The 16,904-nt window shown below is 35.6% G+C and overlaps 4 protein-coding genes across 4 annotated transcripts; 1 reads left to right on the top strand and 3 right to left on the bottom strand.

The window, feature by feature from the left end:
* Positions 1–3: 3 nt before the first annotated feature.
* LOC122596044 (F-box protein At4g00893-like) lies at positions 4–3,503 on the bottom strand. Its single transcript, XM_043768547.1, has 3 exons — positions 3,380–3,503; positions 1,393–2,412; positions 4–1,277 (listed from the first exon to the last, which is right to left on the bottom strand). The coding sequence occupies exons 2-3, from the start codon at positions 1,626–1,628 to the stop codon at positions 122–124; spliced, it is 1,392 nt and encodes a 463-aa protein (XP_043624482.1). The 5' UTR covers positions 1,629–2,412; positions 3,380–3,503; the 3' UTR covers positions 4–121.
* Positions 3,504–4,911: 1,408 nt separating this feature from the next.
* On the top strand, positions 4,912–6,193 carry LOC122596280 (OPA3-like protein). The gene is made up of 4 exons (XM_043768829.1): positions 4,912–5,229; positions 5,424–5,558; positions 5,646–5,732; positions 5,899–6,193. Exons 1-4 carry the CDS (start codon positions 5,101–5,103, stop codon positions 6,040–6,042), a joined length of 495 nt encoding a protein of 164 aa, XP_043624764.1. The 5' UTR covers positions 4,912–5,100; the 3' UTR covers positions 6,043–6,193.
* On the bottom strand, positions 6,191–10,039 carry LOC122597286 (acyl-coenzyme A oxidase 3, peroxisomal-like). Its single transcript, XM_043769900.1, has 13 exons — positions 9,573–10,039; positions 9,356–9,473; positions 9,142–9,249; positions 8,888–9,060; positions 8,702–8,801; positions 8,534–8,608; positions 8,322–8,452; positions 8,011–8,146; positions 7,804–7,923; positions 7,327–7,473; positions 7,132–7,236; positions 6,590–6,691; positions 6,191–6,487 (listed from the first exon to the last, which is right to left on the bottom strand). The coding sequence occupies exons 1-13, from the start codon at positions 10,034–10,036 to the stop codon at positions 6,191–6,193; spliced, it is 2,076 nt and encodes a 691-aa protein (XP_043625835.1). The 5' UTR covers positions 10,037–10,039.
* A 2,464-nt stretch (positions 10,040–12,503) lies between these two features.
* LOC122595919 (acyl-coenzyme A oxidase 3, peroxisomal) lies at positions 12,504–16,642 on the bottom strand. The gene is made up of 13 exons (XM_043768398.1): positions 16,144–16,642; positions 15,264–15,381; positions 15,058–15,165; positions 14,810–14,982; positions 14,631–14,730; positions 14,429–14,503; positions 14,181–14,311; positions 13,873–14,008; positions 13,666–13,785; positions 13,437–13,583; positions 13,241–13,345; positions 13,065–13,166; positions 12,504–12,979 (listed from the first exon to the last, which is right to left on the bottom strand). Exons 1-13 carry the CDS (start codon positions 16,605–16,607, stop codon positions 12,737–12,739), a joined length of 2,022 nt encoding a protein of 673 aa, XP_043624333.1. The 5' UTR covers positions 16,608–16,642; the 3' UTR covers positions 12,504–12,736.
* Positions 16,643–16,904: the final 262 nt, after the last annotated feature.

The raw sequence follows: 16,904 nt of genomic DNA, 5'->3' as shown, positions 1-16,904 counted from the left end.
AAATTAACTCAATTAACCTGAAACAATAAAAGCCCATGTTCAAGTGACGTTACTAAAATGTAAAAAATTTCTGAAGTATTCAGAAAACATGACGATACTAAACATATTAATCCTTAATTAGCTAAGACCAACTTGGTTCAATCCACACATTGGGGTTGACATGCTCAATTCCAATATTGGAATTTTCTTTAATAATATTTTTGCCATCAAAGGTGTGAAACCTGCATGTTTTAAGTGAATAGAACACTATCTTGCCATTCTTGGAATGCAATCTTGGAAAAAAGATCTTGTTTTCCATTTCTGATGTTTTGGCTTCCATGCTCAAACATGTTGTACGAGAGATGTAGATCGTGTACCTTCCAATAGACTCTATCATCTCCCATTCCCTTTTATGATCATTCAGCTTAAATACCTCTACAGTTTCTCCAAAATGGCCCACTATGACTAGTAAAAGATGTTGATCACAATTCACTAAAAAGTACTGTCCAAAACGACTTTGTGCGCCTACAACTTTACTCCAGACGTAATCTTGTTCTTGTGCTTGTTGTTGGACTATATTTCTGAAAGCATAAAGTTCTCCGTTTTTGCTGATAGTATAAAGATCTCGACCATATAACGTTGGAAAACAAAAAGAAGACGGACCATCATACAAACGGATCCTGCGCCAGGTTTGTTCTCTAGCTACTAAGTGGATGTAAACATGCGGTTCGCCTCTTAGTGTGAATCCAGCAACCATGCAATCAGGGGAAGTAGGTGGTGCTGAGAAACATACGCTATCCAAAAAACGCCATGTAGCTGGGAGCTTGCGGATAGCACTTGTGAAGGGGTTAACAAACGTTACGTCTGCACTGCTATGAAACAACACCCAACCAAACCTAGAACAGCATATTGTGTCATCATGGATTGATACCAATGAATTTCTCATGAAGTACTTGTCACCAAACACCGGATCTGTAAAAGTGATAATTCCCTGATTCTTGTCTACCACCATTAGCCAGGGTGAAATTAATGTTGCTGTTTCTTTGTTACTCCATGGTATCAAAGGTGCTGCTAAATGACAACGTTTGCATGTAGCGCGAAAGTGCATGTACTCCACACCAACACAAAACTCCATAATCATCTCCAACAAATGAAACGGGATATTTTGTAGGCCTGATTCACTCATCATGCTATTGAACTCAACCTTATCATCCATAACTGAAGTAGCCAGCATCTTATCCTCGCCTTCTCGTTTAGAATCAATAATGCACTGTGCTTCTCTATGATCACCTTCTAACCTACACCAAGAATAAAATATCAAGCAGACATGATTATGCTATTAAGACACATTCCCTTAAAAATGATAGCAATAACACATAAATAAAAAAGAGACAAACAATTTAAAAGCAATACCTGCATTCCCACAACAACATGTGGCATGTTGGAAAAGGTACAGATGATAGGGAAATGGTTTTATCTTCAACATCATACGAGTATATCATTTTGCCCGTTTCATCGCGAATGTGTACATATCCCCCTAACTCTGAAGAAATTGCATGTCGGTAAAAAATCGATTTATCACTAACAAGATCCACAAAAAATACAGCATTCTTGGGGTCTGCCATTTCTTCCCACATCATAGCAGTCATCTTAAAGTCTTTTTTGTCTCTCTTTCATTCTTTTCCATCTCAAAGTAGGCATGACCCATTTAAACAGATACACATTACCAACTGTTTTCTTCGTGAGCTCATTAAAAGCAACGATAACATAGAACAACGTTGTACAGGATCCTTTCAGTAAACAAATATCTCCACTACACCGATTGAAGGAGGTAAATGGGCATATCCCAAATAGATGTAGCCTTAGCACTTCTTTATCCTTAACTGCAATGTCGACCTCTATAACAAACTGATCACTCCCAGTATTCAAAGCATATACTTTACCATTAAAAGATGTTGGGCAATATAAGCAACAATCAAAACCAGTAATATTCTTCAGCTGTGTTGCGTATGACATTTCAGTCCATCTAAAAGTTTTTATTTTAGAGTCTAGCCTACAAAAAACAAAGGTTGGTTTTGTGGTTCTCGTTAACAAGAGAACTGAGCTGGAATCATCGGGAGGAGAGGACAAACAACATTGTCCCGTAAATTCAGAATCTTCGTCTTCCAAAATCAATGGGGGCAGATGTATGATCTTATGAGTTAGTGGGTTCCAAAGAGACCACGAGACTTTTTTGGAGAGAATCACCCAGCCATGGAAATACCCTCGAATACATCTTCCAAACAACTCAGGTATTCGACACCGATAATGAGACAGCTGAGCAGGTATGGTGCAGAAAATCTGGTCAGCAGTGTTATCTTCAGCTTCCATATTCTGAGCAATCAGCCAAGGATAGCTTGCAGATAGGGGAGGCAATCCATGCTTTTGCTCCATCTGAGGATATTTAAAAATTTAGTGCAGCATAAATACTACTGAAGTCAATTTAGTGAACCTGGTTTAAACAAATCATCCAAATAAACATGTCAAAACATTCACCAGCAAGTGGGCGGTCTAGAATAGTACAACAACAAATTGCAAGCATATTATATAAACATATAAGTATCACATCATGCAGGCATACATAGATATAAGCAAATATGAAGATAATAAAGATAAGGTCTGGTAAGCCTATATAAGTTAAACCTTTGGGTGAAAAGTTGGGAACTTCGGTTGAAAGTCGGGAGCTTTATACTGTAAAAGGTAAAAAAATTTTAGGTAGGAAAAGAAATGAATCCAAATGATTTTTGTGTGAATTGAGTTCTTGAGTTTTTTTTTAATGATAGAAAGGAAATGAAGTGATATGATTTGAAAGGATTTTTTAGTTGTTTTTGTTTTAAAAATCTTCCTCCCGTATTTGGCATGATTTGGAAGGATTATATCTTTTCTTTTCTCATCTCATCATTTCAATTCTTTTCCTTTAAAATGGAACTCAAGAACATAGTGTAAAACTTGTTGACGATCTTAAGAAAAGATTCAACCTTTAGTCAAGAAAACAGTGGTAAAAATAAAGTATATACTTCATGGTTTCGGTTTTTGATAAATAAAAAAATAAATAAATAAAAAAATACCTAGATTCTGTGGTGATTTTCCATATAATGATAAAGTGATAATCAGAAAAGTATTCCAACCAGGATGCAGGTAAAATTGGCGAATATATATATATATATATGATAAACAAAATCATGTTACGCATCAACATTAGCAGTAAGGTCCCTTGAACAATATGCAACAAAAATCGAATAAGTGGATCGGAGACAGAACAATAGCAGAGTAAGGTCCCTTGAACAATATGAAAGATAAATATATATATATATATATATATATATATATATGATATATAAGTATAGAGATATAGCTTTACCTTCGCACCCGGCATAGCGACTGAGCCTGTGAGGGAAAATTTGGCGGCGACGGTCGAATTGTCGAGATAAAAAGCCGGGGAAAGCCCAGTTATTGGAATACATCCGAGGTGCCGCTTTAAAAAAATTTTACAAAATAAGCCTATATATAAATAGCCCCCGAATTTTATATAGTTTTAGTTAAAATAGTTAATTCATGTTTTACCTAACATTTCCTTTTTATAGCTATATAAGATATGACTAAATGAAAATATGTATATCATAAATTTAAGTGAAATTTAGCATTTTTTATTTATATTTAAATAAATTTATACCATTATTAGGGAAATCGAAAACACAATCAAGCTATAAGTCAATATTGTCTGTTTGGTAGAGGGTTTTGGAGGTTTTGGAAAGCTTAAAAACCCCGAGTTTTTAAAAAGAAGCTACATTTTTTATGATAGTCTTGTTTGGATATACATTTTAAATTAAAAGTTTTAGCCCCAAAAAACTCCTAAAAGCCCCGAAAGGTCTTTAATATAAAAGCTGGTAGAAGATGGGTTGAATAGAAGCCCCAGCTCCTAGCCCCCATTTCTAAGCTCTAGCTCCAAGCCCGTGACCACAATCCTAACTCCAAGCTTTTGTGCCAAACATACAAATAAGGAAAATGATAAATCCTTCTAACCAAATAGCTTAATAATCCTCCTAATACATTAAGAAGATGACAGGTGGTATCCATCAATTCTCTTTCATAATCTTGCGCCCCTGATTTTTCTACATGTCATCATCTCAAAGTTAGAAGGATTATTAGGCTAATTGGTTGGGAGGATTAATCATTTCTCTTGTATAATAACTATAAGTTTTGGGTTCTTGTTGGGCTCAGTATACCAACGGTCCACAATAGGAGTTCGAATATCGATAATGACCCAGCAAAATTTAGTAGGCTAACTTGATTGTTTTGGACCTAAATATATAATTTGGGTACCAAAATCATTTTTATCTTTAAGTTCTTATAAAGATTGATGTCAAAGGATTAATTAATAGTACGAGTATGATATCTACCAATAAATTAAACTCTAACTCTTGGCTTATCACGATACACATTATAACCTTATTTGATTGATCGTTTTCTCAATAATAATAAAGTTGTCTCTTTTTCATTCTTAATTTCGATCATCGGTTTATTTTAACCACAATTTATTTCATCCTCAAGAATCATGTATAAGGCATATTTGAATTTCTGTATGATACAGTTTATATAGCTACCATACATCGTACGAGTATTAGGACTAATAAGTATATAACAGTTGATTAAACAATCACAAGCGAAAGACATGGTGATTTAATATATGATGTGTTTGATACCCAAAAGTTTTGGGTTCAAATGTTCTCAATAATGAAAACAGACTACGAAATTGAAGTTAAATATACGATGAGACATGTCGTTATTTATTTTTTAGAAAATGAAAATATAAAAGGAAAATATCTTAAAGGGTAGTTGTGCAATAATTCATTGAGGATAAGTTAGTTTGCGTGATGCACTACTCGCTTTTTAAGTTTTAAGATTCCATCTTCCTAAACACACCCACACATACAGACGTAAAAAGGGAAAGAAGAAAAGTAAATAAATTTCATAACCAAATCTATTCCGTGTTCTTACAGACAAACAGACAGAGAAACCAAAAGAAAAAATATCAAAGGAAGAAAGCAAGAAAGAAAGAAGAGTGGGTTAATAATATATATTATGATATTACCATTTGGGAAGCTAGGAACACTTGCTTTGAAAACATTTTGCAAACCAATCGCTAAAAGAATCAAAAAAGAAGCCGGTCGTTATCCTCAGTTCCGTCACTCCATTATCAATGTTGCTCAGGTATCATCATCATTAATATTAATATTGTAATTCTTATTATTATTTATCTATCCTTTAATGTTTAACTATAATTATAACTTTGAGTAAAAAGGAGCTACCTTGAATAGAACAGCCAAATGTTAAATTGTGCCTCAAGAAAAAGAAATAAGGAATAATATATTAGGCAATTTTAATCAGTTAGTCAAATATTGCAGCTTAATCATCGATTTAAAACAAAGTTGCAAAGGCGAATATATGGTCATGCAATAGATGCCGCTATTCGCCCTCTTAACGAGGAAAAAGCCGTTCAAGCGGCTGCAGATATGCTTGGGGAACTCTTTGTGTTCACCGTAAGTTCTGTTTTTTTTTTTTTTTTCAATTTTTTAATACTAGCTTGATAATGTTGAAACTGCAAAATTTGGTCCAATTTTACGCAGGTTGCAGGAATCGCGGTTATCTTGGAGGTCCAAAGAAGTTCAAAAGCAGAAGCTAGGAAGGAGGCCATGCGTAGACAAGAACTAGAGGTGAACTTTGTAACAGAATAAATGTAGTATCTTCTTTTATAGCTTATATTCGTGGAAAATGACCTTCTAATCTATTGGCGTTTACATTTGTTACGAGATATCACATTCTGTGTGCAATGGTCATGTACTTTTTTCTTATCATATTATTGCTTTTTATATCGTGAAGGCATTGAGACAACGTGATGAAGATCTTGCTAGAGAAGTTGAGATGCTCAAATGCAAAATCACCGAGATAGAACAAGTTACTAAAGGACGAGGGTTAGGTAACTTTCTGAAGCCTCTTTGGATCGACTCCAGGCATATTCAATGAATTTATTGACGCTAACATTAGATATACATAGGATATTCATTGTCTCTTAGGTGTATGCGATAGAATGCCTTTTGTGAACGATATGGTTTATGAATCACCATAGATTGTAAGCATTTGAAAACACTTTATGCGAATTTTGTTTTTTAAATCATATATGGAGGAACTGTTTTCTATCATGCATGGGGACAACATGGTGTTGTCTTTTTAGTGAAGGCCATGCATTGGCGTCGATCCAGTTGAAAGCTATCGGTCCCAAAAGGGCATCAGGGATTCCGAAAGCAGTCACTAAAGCAAGTGCATGTGGTCTTAATTCACTGCACAGTTTAGGAACCTCTTTCCTAACCACTGCGGCATTTTCTGTTGATAAGTAACCATATCGAAGAAATGAGGCATCTTCTTCCATCACAATTGTGGTGTACATTGATCTCATTAGACCTAATACGCTCTGCATAAATACCAGTAAATCGAGGCATATCAAGGGTTTAATCTTAATCTCCATATGTAGCTCTGTCTAAGTACAACAAATTTAAGGGAAATAGAAGTTTACTTTTAGAGAGCCTGTAGGAACGGTTGCTTCAACATCAAGATATGTTTGTAGAATTAAGCGATCTGAGAAGGCTCTGCCCAAATCCTCAGCAATTTGATAGGTCTAACAATGGGAGTAAAACACAAAACAGTGAGTGTTACCAACACCGCTACATTGATAAAGTAAACTAGAAACAAATATAAAGGTTAGATGTGGCATATTGGGCAAGTTGGACAGGTTTGGTAATATACTTACATAATTACCCTTTTTTAACCGTTTTTTGAAGGTTGGTCCCCCCCTCAATACCCTTCGATTTTCCTATTTTAGTTAAAACCTATTTTCAAAATAATGATGGATTACGAGGTTCTAACTGTTGAAATATACTTTGGGCGATTTTTGACCCATTCAACCCATTGACCTATTTTCTTTTCATTTAGTTTTCTTGATTTGACCAGCATAACCCATATTGACCCATCAATGGGTACATTGGTTAAAATTATCACCATAAAAATAAATTAGTCACTTTGAATTGGAAGAATCCATATTTAGGAGGTCTGCCTCACCACTGAGAATATATGTTCTTTGCTTTCTCCCTGAGCCTGGCGCTGTGAGACTTCTGTTACAAAGCGGTGCAATAAATCCCTCTCCCTTAGGCGGAAGATATCGGTCTGCATCAAAGTGAGTCTTAAACTACTATCCCTATGCCCTATAATTGACACTAAGTATCAAAAGTCTACACAAAATCTTATTGTTAATACCTGTAACTGAGCGGTCCTGAGGGCGGAGCTTGTGAGCTGAGAAGGGATAATGGGAGCAGGTTTGTTTAAGTGTTCTAGTCCCATACCTTGAATTTCTTTATTCCTTTTTTTGGCTGCCACCATTTCCATGAGGAGTGCCTTGCTAACCTGAAGTGGTTATACATATTTATTATGATACGAATTCAATGTTTGTCCCATAATGGCAGCATATAAGTACACAACTATAGTTGCAGATCCAGAGTTCTTTAGTAGTATATGCCCTATTATACAAAAATGTATATGTATCTTGTATATGCATTGCAATATATATTAGAAGATAATATGCATTGCCAAATATCATACGAATTCAGTGTTTGTCACGTAATGTATATGTATCTTTGTTTTTGTATTTACATAATGAAGAATATTTTTAGGACCCTGTTACCAGAAACCACTTCTAAATTCCCTTGTATCTACTAGTACGAAATTGTTTATTACCTGTTGCATCAGAACATTATTGTCTCCTTCTAGAGTAAGTTGCACATCATGCTCACTTTTCAAATGACCAACATGATTTTCAGTCTTCAGACCTTGCCCACCACAAGCTTCTCGACATTCCTGACCCAACATCAGTACACAAATTAAACGATTATATACTGCATTGTAAAGCTGACCCACTTAACATGTTCACTTGCATTTTTCAACCTGAAGGGTTCTCATAGCATGCCAAGTTAAAGTAGCCTTAAGTGCACTAGAAATGACATGAACACTTTTTAGTGATGTGCGTGTTCTGTTCACGTATATATTCTTCAAATATTCTGAAGCAAAACTCAAAGCGTATCTGCCAATCAGCAAAATGAAAAGGGTTGGTATAAACTCTAAGCAAACTAGCAAGTATCTAAACTATTTATATAATCGGGTTTATTGTATAAAAAGGCAACCATATTTGATCTTTTTTTTTTTTTTGGGCAACCATATGAGCTTTTTATAGTAACACATAACCCTTAGTTACTTACGTCTTTGCTACAAGAGGCAAGAGTCGCCTTTGATGACTTGGATAATCAAGCAGGAGAACTTCAGGTTCATTTGATCGAACTGAAAAGGCTCTCCTTGACAAAGAGTACCTTAGTGCAACCGCTAAACCAATCTACAGGTAATAAATAGCACTTCAAGTCACTCTTTGAATGAACTTAAGCAGTTAAGCCTATCTAAGATTCTTTTTAAGTACCTTTGTTGTGTTCATAGAACACGTTGCAATAGTCACACGACCACATGTTAGCGGAGCCAAAAAGGCTGCAAATCTCTGAAATCGAGAATCAAATTGCCAACACATTTTTAACATTTTATATGATAATACACCTGAGTTTTGAAAGAGCTGAAATGGGAAGGCAATAACCTGATCCGGGTCTTTTATTGCACTTGTATATTGTCCATCTGGTGTGACATCAGCAACTGAATTTAACATGTTCTCTCTAGGTACTCGTAGATTGTCAAACCTGATAAACATATACGTTCATGGTTACCATCTGTATCGAAATATTATAACTCACTTCCTGCAGATTAAAATCCTATATTTCTATACCATATTCGACCATCATCAACACCATTTAACCCAAGCTTATGACCACAATCGGCTATACGAATATTTGGACATATATTCCCTTTCATGTCTCTGAGTTGGGCTATAAAAGCATGCACTCCTTGACTGACACCGTTAATTTCAAGCTGTGAGAAAACTACTGTGTGTGTAGCATCCTGAAAAAAAAAACAACACAAGTACAATTTAGACAAAATAAAAAGGAAAACTGTAACCAGGTGAGCGGACTGAGGTCTTACATTAGCTGCACCTCCAATCCAGTACTTCTGAGCAGATTCACAAGGAGTGCTGATGATGAATTCCTGAGTGGCTGCATCATATCTTGTAACTGTTTCAATGCCCCGGACCTAGAAGGTGACTCAAAAAATGCAACATATTACAGTTACATGCAACCATAATGATAATGTTATGAAAACAGATCAACTAAAGTAAATGACTAAAACTTTCACATACATTGCTTCCATGTCCTAACTCGGTCATAGCAAAGCAACCCTTGACTTCATAACTCTCGGATGGTTTCAGCCATTTGTCATGATGGCGTTTTGTGCCCATAAATTTGATTGCACCACCCCTGAAGTTATAATATGATTAATAAAAAAAAAAAAAAAAAACACATAATCAACAATTTGATTGGCAGAGAAACGATATTTGTTGCCAGTTCTAGACTTACCATAAAAAGAAATGAACACCAAGCTTAATCCCAAGAGAATGATCAAAAACACCACACGAGTTAGCTCGAGTAAAACCCAAAAGCTCTGCAGCAGGTCCCTTCCTAGTTAGCCACCCATTGAAAACTCCTTGTTTTCTCAGGTAATCGATTCTTTTCATGGTCATTTCTCTCTGCTGCTGCATTGACTGGTTAAAATCTGGTGAAATGAACACTGTGCCACCTCTTTCTCTTGGGCAAAACAGAGTGCTCTGTGTCATCAGATTGAACATGTAGTCGATTTCATCAATGCTGTCACCATCTAGGAGCTTACGAAGTGATTTGGTATCAAAATCAGATGGTGGCTCAGATATCTCTGGTGGGGAGTAGTTGACACATTCTGCTATGTCGAGGTGCTCAGCCGTGTGGTTATGATGGCTCTGGAAATGACGGGCTAGTACTTGAGTCCGAAAGGTGACCCGATCCATAGAAGATGTATGATTAATTGGAGAGAAAGAGAACCAAGGTTGTCATTTCCTATCTTTTTGCGATTTGGTGGGTTTGTATAAGAGTGCAAAAACTCATTAGTTATAGAAAATCCGCGACAAGGGACTAGAAGACTAGAGTTGGAATCTATAAGATTCATCGTTAGTACCTAGAAGCCTAAAGTCAGTATGAATGATTCTAAGCATGAAAAAAATAAACTTAGAATCTGTATGCATCTGAAACGTAAGCTTGTAATTGTACAGTAAAAACAGAAACTTAGGATTAGTATTTCTATGTAAACAAAACAGCAACTTAGAATTAGTATCTCTGTGCAATAAAAAAAAAAACAAAAAACTAAGAGACAATAAACACTTTTACATATGTGTATATGACTCTATATATATATGAACTGTTGCCCCTACAACTAATTCTAGAGTAAGATGTGGTAAAATTAGTACTATCAGTCGCTTGTAGCCTAGTGGTTTAATTGTTCTTTCCCGAGCAGAGGTCGCTCGTTCGAACCTTGCTTTAGCTTGGCCATGTCAGGAGTCTTGTACTCGAGTCCAATTCCGATCCAATGAACACTCTTAGTTTGGCCCCATTTCTTGGTCCCAATTATGATGTTACTCCCATGACAGTACGCCAAATACATTAAGATGCTTTCTTTTGTTTTGTCTAAACATATCTAGAAAACTTAAGCCAAACACTACTTAACCTTATGACTTTTTGAGATACGAGTCATATGCCCGCGCAATGCGACGTCAATGGTGGCAGTGCACGGGGTGGTGGTGGCGGCGTTGGCAGCGACGGGTGGAGGCGGTTATGGCGACTGGTGGTGGCGGTGACGGGTGGTGGGGGTGGCAATGATGGTGAATGTAAAAATACATGATGTTAAAGGAGGTAGTGTAGTTATTTTAAAGATTGAGATATTTATGTTGTAAATTATTTCATTAATGTTATTATAGGTATATTAGGTGAAGATGTTCAAATTAATGAATAAATAAGAGAGATATTTTAGGTACTTCAATTCCTTAATTGAGATTTTTGAGGGGTGGGTTCTCTTTTATAAAGTATTTATAGATAGATATAATACTACAGTACCTGGCAGACAAAATACATAGTTACAAATTATGTGTATACTATTACGTTCTTGTTTGTTGTCATTCAACCAATGTTGTTCATCTTGTTTTATGTCAATACCAAACTTTGTTGTGAATCTGTACTTTTGTCTTTTCCGATTCATTATTAATAATTATTTGCAACAAAAAGTAATAATGGAGTGAATTTGATTTTGATGTTAACCCCAATAAGTAAATTGTAATGAATTGGATTTGTCAACTTGCTCGTTTTCGGTAACTTAAAAAGAATTGATTAGGTTCACTCACAACAACTCTGCACTATCTGCAAAGTGGATGGTCGTCCTGGGATTAGTCGGCTCACTAAACGAGTGGTTAACGAAAAAAAACAATGAAATATACTGAATTCTATTCCCATTTTACTTTGTTTCTAATGGCTAACAACTTATTGTCCATAAAACAGTTTGAACTGACATGATTTGAAATAGTGTTTTATCTTAGCCTAAGGTAGTTGCATCAACCTTGAGCTCGAGTTCATCTTATTTCCCAAACCTATAGTCAACACACGATTGTTTTAGGGTAGTGGCCCATGTCGTTCAGATGATTGTTTCTGCCTACATATCTCAAAAGAGCCGAAGAGCATTAGTAATGAAGATTGATAAGAGTTGTATAGAAGGTATCCAAAGCCACATAGACGGAACATTTGGGTAGAGATAGAAGTATGTTTTATGGTGAATTAGGTGGGCACATCTTACTTTCCGAATTAATGGGGAAAGTTTGGTTTGATTACATATCAATTCATACAAAATATTTTGAGTTAGCTTCAAATGACCCTAACTTCCTCCCTGCCATGTCCGATTTCCTTCCTTAGTGTGCGACCTGGTAACTTGTACTAAATGAGAAGAAAAAAAAAAAAAAAAAAAAAGAAGTTTTATTCGAGGCAGATTGGTTACCAAAAACAAAACAAAGACAAAGACCTTCAGTGATGCAACTACAATAAATTTATATTAATCACATTATTGTGTATGTGTACAATAGCGAAATAATAAATCTAAAGAGAGCGCAACATATATGGAAGAGTCCTTACTTGATTGTAATATAGTTAACAAGTTTATAGTCAAAAGAATCATCTGTATGTCTTGAACAAGCATTCGCATCAATCCAGTTGAAAGCTATCGGTCCCAAAAGAGCACGTGGTTTGGGTTCACTGCACGGTATTGGAACCTCTTTCCTAACAACCAAGGCATTGTCTGTTGATAAGTAGCCATATCTAAGGAAATGGGTCATCTTCCATCAAAATTGTCGTGTACATTGATCTCATCGGACACAAAACCTTCAACAGTATTGATTTTTGTGTACAATGCTCTCTTTAAACTAATAGTGGCCATAACGATGATGCTAATGCAACTTTTTATTAATCAAATGATCGTTGTGTGTACAATAGGTAAAGGGTAAAACTATATAAATGGCGGCAAACCAGAAGTAACTTCTGTTGCTTCATTTTACAACAGATAGAGGGTCCTTATTTGTAATATATATGGAAAACGAGACTACAGTTGAATGTGAAGGGTCCTTACATGTAATACATATGGAAAACAGGACTACAGTTGAATGTGTATATTATCTTTAAACTGAAGACCATGCATTGGCATCAACCCAGTTGAAAGCAATTGGTGCCAAGAAAGCATCAGGAATTCCAAAAGAGCTCACCAAAGAAAGTGCATGTGGTCTTAATTCACTGCACAGTTTTGGGACCTCTTTCCTAACCACTGCCGCATTGGCTGTTGATAAGTAGCCATATCGAAGAAACGATGCATCTTCTTCCATCACAATTGTAGTGTACATTGATCTCATTAAACCTAATATATTCTGCAAAAATATTGATAAAATATTTAGTTTTAACATCTATTTCTAGAGATCAGTTGCATGTAATTTTATCAAAACCGGTGTTTACCTTCAAAGAGCCTGCAGGAACAGTTGATTCAACGTCAAGATATGTTTGTAGGATTAAGCGATCTGAGAAGGCTCTGCCCAAATCCTCGGCAATTTGATAGGTCTGGAAATGTACAAAAAAGATTATAAAGATGTATTAAAATTACATGGAAGATAGTAGCTTGAGTAGTGCCTTACCACTGTGAATATATGTTCTTTGCTTTCTCCTTGAGTTTGATGCTGTGAAACTTCTGTAACAAAACGATGCAATAGATCTCTCTCGCGTAAGCAGAACATCTCAGTCTGCCACCAAAACAGTTTATAAGTACTTTTCATATATATTATAAAACAATTTATTAGTATCAATGAATGCAAAACAACTTTGTTTTGTTACCTGGAACTGAGAAGTTCTTAGAATTGAGCTTGTGAGTTGTGAAGGAATAACGGGAGCCGGTTTGTTCAAGTGTTCTAGTCCAAAACCTCTAATTGGTTTGTTCCTTTTCTTGGCCGCCAAAAACTCCGCAAGGAGTGCCTTACTAACCTGAGTTTGTGTACGAAGATATTAATTTATTAACTATTGAAGCTATCAAAGATAGAGTAAGAATGGAATTTATGTTTATTACCTGTTGCATCAAAACATTGTTGTCGCCTTCAAAAGTTAACTGAACATCGTACTCACTTTTTAAATGGCCAACATGATTTTCAGTCTTGATGCCCTGTCCACCACAAGCTTCTCGACATTCCTGACCCAAAATGGGTAACCATAAGTTAGAAATTTGAGCTTATTGGGACCTCAGATAATAATGATAAACGTCATGAGCAACAATCACCTGAAGGGTTCGCATGCAATGCCAGGTTAAAACAGCCTTGAGTGCACTTGAAACAACATGGACAGTCTTGTTTGATTCAGGTGTCCTTTTCACGTATATCATCTTCAGATAGTTTGAAGCAAAAGTCAGAGCATATCTGTCAATCAACAAAAAGTCAATGGGTCAGAACAAATTTTAAATAAACAGAAAAAAGGCTCAAAGACTACACCAAACCATAACCACATGCCATACTCATTTCAATAGAAGATGATCAAAAAAACATACGTAATCTCAAGGACACTACTAAAGTGCTAATATTTGGTACTTACGTTTTTGCGAGAAGAGGTAAGAGACGCCTCTGATGGCTTGGATAATCGAGCAGGAGAACTTCAGGTTCATTTGGTATGATAGAAAATGCTCTCCTTGACAGAGAGTACCTTATTGTTGTTGCTAAACCAATCTGGAAAAAGTAAGCAAAAAAAAAAAGCCTTGTTAAAATGATTTATGCTAATTCATCTTTTTACAAACATGTACAATCAGCAAATGCATGACAAATCCCACTTGTATTTCCCAGTACCTTTGTTGTGTTCATTGCACTAGCAGCAATAGTTACACGCCCAGACGTCAAGGGGGCCAAAAAGGCTGCAAATCTCTGAAATCAAGAGTAATATACAGATAAATAAAAGCTGGGTTTTGTTTCTTTCTCCAAATCTTTTGGCATTCTAGATTAAACATAAACTAAGAACAAAAGTGATATATGCATACGAAAAAGCACTAGCCTGATCTGGATCTTTTATCGCACTCAAATATTTCCCATCTGGTGACACATCAGCAACAGAATTCAACAAGTTCTCTCTAGGTATCCTTAAATTGTCAAACCTAAAACACATAAAGGTTTGAAGTTACTATTACTACCTCAAAAACATTATACACTTCCTAAAAAAATATTAATTCATACCAGATTCGACCATTGTCAACACCATTTAAGCCGATTTTGTGACCACAATCAGCAATACGGACATTTGGACAGACATTTCCATCTGTATCTCTGATCTGTGCTACAAAAGCATGCACCCCTTGATTCACACCATCAATCTCGAGCTGTGAGAAAACGATTGTGTGTGTAGCATGCTGAAAACAAAAAAGCATTACATTCTGTAAACAATGTAAGAGCATACAGCATCTAAATTCGGAATGAGGTCTTACATTAGCGGCACCTCCAATCCAATACTTCTGAGCAGACTCGCAAGGAGTAATAATGATAAATTCTTGGGTGCTTGCATCATATCGAGTGATCGTTTCAATGCCTCTGACCTAAAAGTAACTCACCAAACAACATATGACAGCTAAGCGACACCATAATGTTGAAACACTAAACAATTCAAACAAAGATTTAAACAAGCTTCACATACATTACTTCCATGTCCTAATTCAGTCATTGCAAAAGAACCCTTCACTTCATAAGTCTCGGTAGGCTTATACCATTTATCGTGATGGCGCTTTGTACCCATGAAACGGATTGCACCACCCCTGATTTACAATAAGGACACACAAATGATTATCTTCTAAAGTTCATTCCATCCATAAGTTATGTTACTTTAACAAAATAATAAACTTTTACTTGATAACTGTACTTCCATGCTTCAGCTTTAGTATACGAGTAAAAAAAAACACAAAACTAATCTGATAACATTCTAAAAAATTTCTTTTCAAAGATTAAGCTACCAGTTTTGAGGTCCAAACCTCACTCGGTTAGCATCTGGGGTGGCCACAGAAACATAGGTTCATCAAATTCAAAGGCTCGACTTTCCAATGTAGCCTGAATAGGAAATCCCTCTCCATTTACACAACAACTACTCTAATCTAAACTTAATGTCTTCTTTTACCAACATAAACCTAACCGCCAACAATACAAAATCTTGACAACTTTACTCTTCTAAGCAAAACTTAGCTAACGTTATAGTGAAATTAAGGAACTTTTACAAGGTTTAACACAGAACTAAAAATTACCCTTTTCTAAACTTAATGTTCTTATTCTAACAGCAAGTTAAAGTCAACCATACTCGATCCCACCATGAACAAGGTATCAGGGAGGTCGGATGTAGACAGTCTTACCCCTAATAAAAGGTAGATAGACCGCTTCTAAAATTCTAATTCTACCAACATAAACCAAATAACAAACACCACAAAATCTTGAAATTTACACATTATTGATCAAATTCTAATCAAATCAAACAAATAACAATAAAGTAACCAACTTTTTTAAAAGGGTATTAAATTAAAAAAACATACCATAAAAAGAAATGAACACCAAGTTTAATCCCAAGAGAATGATCAAAAATACTAATAGTTTCAGCAAGTGCAAATCTCCACAAATCACCTTCAAATCCTTTTTTATCAAACCAACCATTAAAAGCACCTAAATTTCTCAAATACTCAATTCTTTTCATGGTCATTTCTCTTTGTTGTTCCATTGACTGATTATAATCAGGTGAAACAAAAACTTTCCCTCCCCTGTTTCTTGGGCAAAACAGAGTACTCTGTATCATTAAGTTATATATATAATCTATATCTTGTATACTATTTCCATCTAATAGTTTTCTTAGTGATTTTGTGTCAAATTCAGATTGTGGCTCTGTTAGTTCAGGTGGAGTGTAGCTGACACATGGGGTGGCGTCAAGATTTGTGGTTATGGGGTTTTGGTGGTTGTAAAGATGCCGGGCTAAGATTTGGGTCCGAAAATTGACCCGATCCATTGATGAAGATGAAGATGAAGATGATAAAATTGATGGGGGTCGTGTATAAAGAAAGATGGGAGAGTTTTGGTAGTTGAAGGAATGGAAAAACAGGGCGCCTACAGGTATGGCAAGTCATGATTTTATAGATATGGACAAATTATATTCCACGACGATCATTGACATTTTATCTTTTATGGATATGCGAGCCAAATTTATTAATAAACTAATCGTAATACCCGTACCTTGTATAGTGGTTATATAGATTGTATCATAAATAAATTATAAATTTGAATATGCCTCATATATTATTCGTTA

The sequence above is a fragment of the Erigeron canadensis genome, chromosome 4 (genome assembly GCF_010389155.1).
Source record: "Erigeron canadensis isolate Cc75 chromosome 4, C_canadensis_v1, whole genome shotgun sequence".
Taxonomy (NCBI): Eukaryota; Viridiplantae; Streptophyta; class Magnoliopsida; order Asterales; family Asteraceae; genus Erigeron; species Erigeron canadensis.
This window is presented reverse-complemented; position numbering and strand designations above follow the sequence as displayed.

Coding starts and splice junctions, on each gene's coding strand:
- LOC122596044 (XM_043768547.1), bottom strand. CDS start 1,628: ATGACTGCTATGATGTGGGAAGAAATGGCAGACCCCAAGAATGCTGTA. Junction 1,278..1,392: donor ATGTTGTTGTGGGAATGCAG/GTATTGCTTTTA, acceptor TTCTTGGTGTAG/GTTAGAAGGTGATCATAGAG.
- LOC122596280 (XM_043768829.1), top strand. CDS start 5,101: ATGATATTACCATTTGGGAAGCTAGGAACACTTGCTTTGAAAACATTT. Junction 5,230..5,423: donor CCATTATCAATGTTGCTCAG/GTATCATCATCA, acceptor CAAATATTGCAG/CTTAATCATCGATTTAAAAC. Junction 5,733..5,898: donor TGCGTAGACAAGAACTAGAG/GTGAACTTTGTA, acceptor TATATCGTGAAG/GCATTGAGACAACGTGATGA.
- LOC122597286 (XM_043769900.1), bottom strand. CDS start 10,036: ATGGATCGGGTCACCTTTCGGACTCAAGTACTAGCCCGTCATTTCCAG. Junction 8,147..8,321: donor TTGCCTCTTGTAGCAAAGAC/GTAAGTAACTAA, acceptor GCTGATTGGCAG/ATACGCTTTGAGTTTTGCTT. Junction 7,924..8,010: donor ATGCTATGAGAACCCTTCAG/GTTGAAAAATGC, acceptor ATGTTGGGTCAG/GAATGTCGAGAAGCTTGTGG.
- LOC122595919 (XM_043768398.1), bottom strand. CDS start 16,607: ATGGATCGGGTCAATTTTCGGACCCAAATCTTAGCCCGGCATCTTTAC. Junction 15,166..15,263: donor AATTAGGACATGGAAGTAAT/GTATGTGAAGCT, acceptor AGTTACTTTTAG/GTCAGAGGCATTGAAACGAT. Junction 14,983..15,057: donor GGATTGGAGGTGCCGCTAAT/GTAAGACCTCAT, acceptor TTTTGTTTTCAG/CATGCTACACACACAATCGT.